A 9505-nucleotide genomic window follows, 5' to 3' on the forward strand; every position below is an offset into this window, starting at 1 on the left:
CTCGTTGCACCCCTAGAGAGAAGGGAGTGAGGAGACGGCAATAAAAGCCTGGAAGACAAGGAAACAAATTACTCAAGCCAAAATATTATTGGTTTTTTCCTTGTTTTTATAACCACTTTTCGCAGTCTACTCATTCCTGCCCTCTCAAGTCTCTCCTCCCACCAGCCCAAACTCTCTCTCACCACTTGAGAACATGTCTAGCAACCATGATTTTTTTGTTTTTCATGGTAAATTTAATTTCTTAAAGTGGTGAGAGAGGGGTAGAGTGGGTAAGAGATGGAGAGATTTGAGAGGATGAATGAGTAGAAGATGCAAAAAGCTTGTAAAACAGGGAAACATAAAACTCCACCAACCCTCTAGTCATCCCTGCTCGGAAACAAATCACCCCACTAAAAATAAAATATGGTTACCTAACATGGCCTTACAAGCAAGAGTAAAGTGAAGTAAAAATTGTGTTTACTTTTCCTTCTTGGTCTGAGAAGAAACCTAGAAGGCTATTATTTAGAAAACTCATGACTGACAGAAGGAAAATAGAAATGGCAACCAAACATTCTTGGAAAAAGAAAAATGGCTTCATTTTACTTTCTTTTGGTAAAACACTGTTTTAGTGGCAACCAAACAGACCTTAAAGAGCACATTTTTTACCCTTTTAATTTTGGAAGAGAGTGTATCATAATAACAAAAGTAGTGAAAGAATGTTTCTAAAATGAACAAGGAGTGTGGCAAACCTCAAAAAAGAATCGTTGATTTGCCAAAATACATACAGGCCGTTTGGATATAAGGATTTATAATTATGGATTATAAAATCCTGGATTTTACGAGCTAAAACCGGGATTTTATAAAGCTAAAACATGGCTTATACATTTTCATGATATCAATCTCCAGGTTTTAGCTATAAAAAATTCCAAGTTTTAGCTCATAAAATCCAGGATTTTACTGTCTTTGATTGTAAAATTCTCAAAATTTATTTCATTTTATGTAATAGTATGATAATAAGTGGTTGAGGTTCTAGCACAATCGGTAAATATCATGTTCTTCGACCCTGAGGTCAGAGGTTCAATCCTAACTTATAAATAAAAATGAAAATAACAAGCGATTTGCTAACGTCCATTGCAAAAGGAATTTCGCAGATGGGCTGTTTGCATGTAAGAGAAGCCACACATCCTCACTTTTCAGCAGATTTTGTCGAGGTGGCTGCTCTTACATGCAATAGCCCATCCGTGAAATGCCTTCTGCAATGGACGCTAGCAAATCCCAATAATAAAAGGGATTTCGCGGCTGGTTTGTCGCACGTCAGACCAGCCACCTCGTTAATGAAGACAACATATCTTTTGTCTCCACTCACGAGGTGGCTGGTCCGACATGCAACAGACCAGCCGCAAAAAGCCTTTTGCGATGGACCTTAGCAAATCCCAAATTTTTTAATAAAGTTAAATAAATGTTAGGTTTTATTTTCATTTAAAAATCTTAGTATTAGGATGGACAAAGAAACTTAGCTCGACTGATGCAAACTTAGATAGTTTCGGATTGATATTTTGCTCGAAGGCGAACTAGAATCAACCCAAACCCAAAACCCAACCCAATTTTATGTTTATTTTTTGAATGATGATATGAAAAAAAAAATACTATCAAATATGTACTCGAACTCCGATCTCCACAGGGCAAAAAAAAAAGGCCACCAATAGGAAATAAAGGGAAATTCGAGAATTCTAATGTTGCTTCAAGGGAACGAGTCAATCAGGAACTGAAAATCCTGTCAACCAGATTAAGAAGCTTCCAACCCAATTTTATTGTAAAAGCACAACCCGAATTCCAAGAAATCAACCTGAATTGCCCCCCCTGGATGGATACAAATCAAAACATACTATAATTATAAAATTGTGCTAGTAATTGGCGGTCAGTGCACAAGGCTCCTCTGCTTTGCAGAGAGGCTGTTTCCATGACTCGAAACCGTGACCAACAGGTCACAATGGAGCAACCTTACCATTGTGCCAAGGCTCGCCCTCTTAAAATTGTGCTAGTAATATTAAGAATAACAAGATAAAAGAGACCTATAAGTTTCGCAGTGGACCCTGATGTATTGAAATGCAATGCGTGCCCCCACACAGGTACTTTGCTCATTCAAAAGAATCCATGTAAGATGACATCGAATCGAATCCATATGGTTCGAAATTGAGAGGGAACATTTAACAATAAATCTTCAATAATTGACTTATAATTATGGTGACTTGGAATGACACATTTTACAGCAACAGCAGTAGATTTTTCCATTAATAAGCACTGCCTAATCTAAACAAAACCAGTTAAACACTGCTTAGATATAGAACAAAATTACCAAGCCATCATATAGCCGATGAAGAAGAAAGTTGAACCCAAGCGAATTCCTCTTTGTAACTCACGCTCGCTTCGCAGGAAGCTGCGCATGTGTAGATGGCAACGGTTGACCAATCAAGAGAGTCCGCATCGTTTCTCACGCCAAAGTAATAAAGCAGCTGAGGCAACACCTGATTCAATGCAAAGAAATGTTAAGGGGTGCTCAAATGTTTCGAAGAAATAGAAAAGTGAGATTCACAGAAATGCCAAGGTTTCAAAGTATTGCATTTGAAGAGGGCTACATAAATGAAGCCAATCCAGTGATGTTGTGGAAAAAGGAAAAAAAAGATAAATAGGGTTCTGTTTCTTTTGAAGTAAAAATGGACGTAAAATTTGTTTTATGTTCATTTTTACAACATAGAACAAATTTTACATCCATTTTTACGTCGAAAGAAACGGAGCCTAGGTGAAAGTACATTGGCGAGCAAGAAATTATTCATGCCGGTGGGCATAGATAGGATAGTGCTGCATATAAAAAAATTGAGAGAGAGAGAGAGAAGGAGAGGGGGGGCAACTAGGGTCGATTTTTTGGGAATTCGGGTTGAGCTTTTACAATAAAATCGAGTTGGGCTCGGTTTGATTTCAATTCATTTTTATCAAAAGCTTAACCTGACCCGACCCAAGTTGCACTCCTCGCTGCATGCATGGTTAGTAGATGGATGAATCGATAGAAGTAAAGATAAACTACACTGAAAAGATCATCACACCTGGAATTCAAAACATAGAGGGCCATCACAGTAATTGCATTTAGGAACATCTTCTTTAGATGGCCTGCCACTTGACATGGGCCACAGTGGTTTTGCCTTCTCATCTCGACAGTACCTGTTAATCAAACATGGAAGCCAACGATCCATGAGTATCTTTAAAAAGCTCGTATAGATTCAATCACATAAAGCTGCTAAATTAATACCACAACCACAGGAGCTTGCAAAGTAGACTAATTAACAGCATCAAGGAACAGAAAAAGAATTTGACAAGTAAGCATTTGGCAGGTGAACCTCAAAAATATTCAGTAGTAGATGCATTGATTTGAAACATTTTTTTTTAATAGAGTATCTAATTATGGGTGCAAATGTGTATCCTTGTGTGCGTACTGAGCATCTTAACAATGGCATCAACCTAGACCTGGCAAACGGGCGGGCTGGGCCGGGTTTTACCCGGCCTGTATGGGTCCGGGTCAAACAGGTCGGGTAAAAAATGACCCGGAAATTTTTACGGGTCACTAAGCTTGGACCCGCTCCCGGCCCGTACGGGCCGGCTCGACCCGCGGGTCACCCGGATTTTTGACATTTTTTAAGATTTTTTTTGTTTGTATAGGGATTTGCTAGCCACCTTCACCAACCATTTATGTTCACTGTTTGAGAGATTTGTCTTATTGTCGACTTGGTGCAAACTGCAAAGATTGGCAGAAGTACGATTTGTGAAAAGTTGGCTAGCAATAAATAATAGCTATAAATAATAATCATGGGGTATTAAGTTTTAAATGAGAAATTACGGAAAAATGGTAGCAAAGTAGAAAAATTAAGAAAAAAAAACAGATAGAATGTAGTAAAATATGACAATTACTGAAAAACTACACAGAAAAAGCAAAAATTATGACAATTACAGAAAAAAAGTCAAAAGTGCCAAAATAAAACCTTTTGAACTTCTCTATGGGCACCAGCGGGTCCACCCGGCCTGGCCCAGTTTTGATGGGCCGGATGGACCCACGGGTCAGTTTGAAACGGGTCAATGATTGGTGACCCGGACCCGTAATTTACGGGTGGGCCGGGTGGACCTGCGGGTCCGGGTCACTTTTTGCCAGGTCTACATCAACCAGATGGTCTAAGGGAAATCAGAAAAGGGATTAATTATGCCAGTGGGGCTCAATAGAAGTGCTTTATTTTTAAGGGTATAATTGTCTTTTAATTTTGTAAGGGCCTATTGGTCGTTTTGGGGATTTTTTATTTTTAATTGGGAGGGGGTAGTAGTTTATAAGGGTTTGAACTATTCATGCAGATATTAGAGTTTTAAGTTGTCTAAGTCTCTAGAAGTTGTGGGAGAAAAGTCTATATATTGTAGGCCATATGGCCATTGAAAACATGTTGTGAATGAATGGAAAGGCTCTTTCGATCTCATGTAAAAACGTGGATGTGATGTCTGCATGGTGTTTTTGTGATGCCTCGACTTCCTTCAGAATGATGCGTTAGGAAACCCATTGATATGAATCCAACAAATCTATCTCATCACCTATTTCTTCAAAGGAAGTTATATCCCATCCTCGTGCTATTTCTTGCTTCTAATTATTTTCTTTTATGTTTCTAGTCTGTAGTTTGTGATCTCTTCCATAGACATGTTTCTAGTCTTTAGTTTCTAGTCTTGAGTTTGTGACTGACTTCGGGATGATGAGTTAGGAAACCCATTGATGTAAATACAACAAATCTATCTCATCACCTATTTCTTCAAAAGAAGTTATATCCCATCCTTGTGCTATTTCTTGCTTCTAATTATTTTCTTTCATGTTTCTAGTTTTTAGTTTGGGATCTCTTCCATAGACATGTTTCTAGTCTTTCGTTTGTGATCTCTTCCATAGGGCACAACTGGACTCCTCAGCCTCAAATGAGAAGTTGGCCAGGGTAAAAAGGAGTAGACTCGAGCGAGGCAATGATTGACTCATGGTGTTTTTAAACTACGGATGAGGGAAACCTTTGCCCCTTTGCAATTGTTAATGATACTTCGTAAATTTAATTCTGAGTAATCTTTATTAGAAAAATACTTGGCTCAATGGAACCATCCCAATCAAGTCAAAGGCACAACATAAAGATGATAATGAGCAATTGATACCTAAAAGTTAAAAATATGAGCCTACCAATTGTTCATTGAATTTGGGTAATGCAAGAGTATCGGTTTCCAAACCATAAACATTGACTGGAACCTGATATTCATATAATTTTTTAAATAAAAGAACATATTGAATTAGCGGTAGAGAGTGCAGGTCCTCACCTCAACACTTGCTCAGGGGCTCTAACAATGCGCTCTTGAAAGGATGCCCAACTTCTTTTATCATCATCTCCCTGCATGACAATACCCGAATCCAAAAGAGAACATGTAAAGATCCTATTAAATAAGCACCATTCCAATATCAACAATGGAGACATACCTCGAACTTGTCCAACAATGAATTAAGCGATTCATCCATTTGGTCTTTAGAAACTAGTGAATTTGCAGAGCCAGTAACTTCGGACACTTCTTCATTGAAAGCACACTCATCCTCACTTATAATTTCATATTCAGGCCACAGGGTGTTGCTAGACACTGATAAAAGGAAATTTCGTAAATACAATTTATATTTTGAACAAAACTTCTCTGTCCAATAGACTGCATACTGCTAACCTTTATCGACCTCTGATAGAGTTTTTCTGCTATTATTCTGGCTACATTCAGAAGGTTGAGAAGAGAGGCTTATCCGTTGACAATCAATCTTATGCCCTGATCGCCAATGCATGACCTGCAAGAAAATAGTAATATAAATTTGTCATTGTAACCATAGAAAACTGAACTGTCCAGAGTCCAACTACTCTTGGATACCTGGTGTTTCTCAGAGCAATAATGGGCTCTCCTGCAACTGCCACAAACCTTCTCTCCTTTCCATGTGCCACACCAAGAGCAGAGTGTAGCTAAAACAAGTCATGATCAAGATAATAATCAATAATCGGGAAAACAAATCATTTATTACACATAAACCCTAAAACACCATTGAACTGTCTAATGAAACAAAAGTCCAAACAAAGGCTTCCTAAATAGATAAATAAAAACTTAAGTTTTACTTCTTCATTGATTTCTCTCTATTGTTTCTTAAAGTTCAAACTTTAAGTAACCAAATTGAGTCTTTGGATAAACATAAAACCAACAAAGTACGCAACAGAAACAAAATCACAAGTTACCTCCAGCTCCAGATGGTTTGTGAGTCTCAACATGACTTGGAGGTTCGCTTGAGTAGAATGGATTGGAGCGAGGCAGCTGGCTACGAAAAACCTTCACGCTTTAGAAACCATTTAATTGTCAGAGGATTGAGGAGTTTACAAAGAATTTATAATTCAACTATAAAATGGCATGGTTTCTGAACAATACCTTCGAGATGGCTTCTCTGGTCTCCGTTTCCATTGCTCGTGCTGATCTTGGAGAAGACATGCCATTGACGTGCACATAAATAGAAATAACGTCCGATGAAATGTGGATTCCTTCTCGGAAATTGGTGCATAAACCTGTAAACCCAATAAGAATATAGAACTCTTAGAACAGCACAACCCATAATAAAAATAAATAAAAATAAAAATCTTTTTTCCTTTCTCTAGATATGTTAGATGCGAATGCTAAAATGAGACATAAATTCTTTCACGTGTAAGCTGGTTCAGATTTGCAAAAAAATGACTAATTCAGAAAGATTGAAACAAAACCATGCACCACTTTGATTCTCAAAAACTAATACAATTGAATTCAGGATATAAACTTCTTTAAAAAAGAAATTCTGAACCTACCCGACAGCAATTCGATGAAATAAAATCACATGTTGTTCCTAAAATATGAAATTAAGTGAAATCAACAATAATTCTCATTCAATAGATGGTGACTATTTTTTTTCCTGGCAGATGAAGACTCCATAGGAGAAAATTATGAGTACCTGAAGCAAAAACTGCAGAGGCTCTCTGCAGATGTCGCAGATACGGCATTTTTCCGACGGTAAATCAACTGGATCCAACCACGCCTGCATATGTAAAGAAAAAGGGAAATTTCAAAACAGTAAATCGCTGTTTGAATACAAGGATTTTACATTCTTGGATTATAAAACCCAGGATTTAATCTTTTAGTAGTGTTTGAATTTAGCTTTTTAGTAGTGCTTCTATCCAGGATTTAGCTTTCTTCTCTACGTACAATCCGTTTGGATAAATGGTTTTATAAAACAAGATTGTAAAATCCTGGAATTTTGCAAGCTAAAGCATAGATTCGATAAGCTAAAACTTGGATTTAAGAAGCTAAAACCTGGATTTTACAATCCTGAAAAAGTACAATCCAGGTTTTAGCTGATAAAATCCAGGTTCTAGGTTGTAAAATACATGTTTTACAATTCTATATTATAAAATTCATGTAACCAAACGGCTAAGTAGTGTTTGGATTTTGTCTTTTTAGTAGTGTTTCGACCCAGGATTAAGCTAAATCCAAATCAGCTGTTTAGATACATCAATTTTATAATCCAGGACTGTAAAATCTTGGATTTCACAAGCTAAAACATGGATTTTATAAGCAAAAACCTAGATTTTACAATCCTGAAAATGTACAATCCAAATTTTAGGCTATTAAATTAACATTTCAGCTTATAAAATTCAGGTTTTAGATTGTAAAATCCTTGTATCCAAACGACCACACACACTACTAGAAAGCAAAATCATGGATTTTATAATCCAACAATGTAAAATCCTTGAATCCAAACAGCTGCTAAAGTTACATACAAAATAAAAAAAACAAGAATCGAAAAAAAGGAAAAAAAAACAACTAGGGTTGATGATTTACCGGCACACCTCCAGCTTTGCTAGGGAAAAATTGACGTTGAAGAAAGCATGGATTTTTAGGCTTTTCAACGAAACCTAGGGCTACGAGAACTTCTTCTTCATCTTCTTCTTCTTCTTCTTCCTCATCGTCCTCTAATTGTTCTTCTTCTACTTCTTCATCTAAAGAAGAGATCTTGAGAGATCTAAAATGTTGTAGATTGTTGCCTTTGTCTTCAATTTCCATTTCTAGGGTTCTGTTTTGTTATCTTTTTCAATCTAAATTAAGTAGAAAGAAATCTGCTCCATGCTAATTGAATCCCGCTCTCACCTCTGCTATTCTTCTTCTTCTTCTAAAACTAGTCTTTTCAACCCTGCCAAAACCCTAGTGTTCAATCCCAAGATATGTTAGATTTTATACTGTGTAAGCCCTTATTTTTCCAAAAGTACGGTATGGACCACACTATAGGGTGATCCAAACCGTTCATATGATGGGCCATAGCCCAAAAAATCATTTCCAAAGGATGATCCTAGCCCTCCGATCAACAGAGGTTTCCATAATATGCAGTTCATTTATAGATTAGAGGGTTGAGATCATCCTGTGGAAATGATATTTTGGGGCACTACCTATTTACATTATGGCCCATCATATGGACGGTTTGGATCATCCTATAGTGTGGTCCGTACGGTACTTTTTAAAAAAATAAGGGACTATAAGGCCTTACACAATATAAAATCTCATATATGATATATTAGCCCCTATTTATTCCCACGGACACCCTAGGGTTTGACGATTTTTAAAACGGGCTATGGCAGGTAGCAGGACTAATTTTTTTTTTTCAAATGACGAATTAGCCGGACTGGAATGAACCCGAGGAACCATTTACTCAACTTGAACCCGACCCAATCTGAGTTCCAACTCAATAACATTCAACCTGACCCAACCTAAAGGACCATTTTTCCAACCCGAACCCGATCCAACCTGAGTTTTTAAACTTACTAGAAAAAGAAAAAAAAAGAAAAAAGTCTGATTTCACTCGAATCGGGTTGCCCACGCATTCAACCCGAACCGGTCCGAAGGATACCCAACCCGACCTGACTTCGACTTTTTTTCGCCTTGAACCCGACCTGAGTTGCACCCCTAGAATAAATCATCCGTAACCACACCATAGGATGATCCAAACCATCCATTTGGTGGGCCACAACGTAAATAGCTTGTACCTCAAAAACTCATTTCCATAGAATGATTCTAATCCTCCGATATAAAGAGGTTTTCATAAATGCGTTGTTCCTCTATTGATCATAGGGCTAGGATCATCCTAAGGAAATGATTTTTTTGGGCAGAACCTATTTCCTCTATAAATCAGAGGGCACAATCTATATACAGTATGGCCCACCAAATGGACGGTTTTGATCATCCTATGTCGTGGGCCGTACAATACTTTTGAAAAAGTTATGGACTCTACCGGTTTACACCTTGTAAAATCTGCGGAAAGGAAAAATAACACTAATAAGTGAGAGAGAACGTGAGGAATCGTCGGCTAGAGGATATTTTCGTCATTTTATAAACCTTCATTCCCGCAACCTGCCTTAGCCAGTATCAAAAATCG

The 9505-nt window shown here is 37.5% G+C and overlaps 1 protein-coding gene across 1 annotated transcript; it reads right to left on the bottom strand.

Annotated features, from left to right (window-relative positions):
- Positions 1 to 2095: 2095 nt before the first annotated feature.
- On the bottom strand, positions 2096 to 8298 carry LOC143848954 (zinc finger (MYND type) family protein / programmed cell death 2 C-terminal domain-containing protein). Its single transcript, XM_077358026.1, has 10 exons — positions 7921 to 8298; positions 7034 to 7117; positions 6484 to 6617; positions 6297 to 6394; positions 5941 to 6029; positions 5746 to 5860; positions 5513 to 5667; positions 5356 to 5426; positions 3081 to 3195; positions 2096 to 2504 (listed from the first exon to the last, which is right to left on the bottom strand). Exons 1-10 carry the CDS (start codon positions 8140 to 8142, stop codon positions 2343 to 2345), a joined length of 1245 nt encoding a protein of 414 aa, XP_077214141.1. The 5' UTR covers positions 8143 to 8298; the 3' UTR covers positions 2096 to 2342.
- Between the last annotated feature and the right edge of the window lie 1207 nt (positions 8299 to 9505).

Source organism: Tasmannia lanceolata, unplaced genomic scaffold, assembly GCF_043159265.1.
Source record: "Tasmannia lanceolata isolate RefF3 unplaced genomic scaffold, GAP_Taslan_0.1 ptg000002l, whole genome shotgun sequence".
NCBI classification, from domain to species: domain Eukaryota; kingdom Viridiplantae; phylum Streptophyta; class Magnoliopsida; order Canellales; family Winteraceae; genus Tasmannia; species Tasmannia lanceolata.

Coding starts and splice junctions, on each gene's coding strand:
- LOC143848954 (XM_077358026.1), bottom strand. CDS start 8,142: ATGGAAATTGAAGACAAAGGCAACAATCTACAACATTTTAGATCTCTC. Junction 5,427..5,512: donor CATTGTTGGACAAGTTCGAG/GTATGTCTCCAT, acceptor ATTGTCATGCAG/GGAGATGATGATAAAAGAAG. Junction 2,505..3,080: donor CTCTATGTTTTGAATTCCAG/GTGTGATGATCT, acceptor GCATTGAATCAG/GTGTTGCCTCAGCTGCTTTA.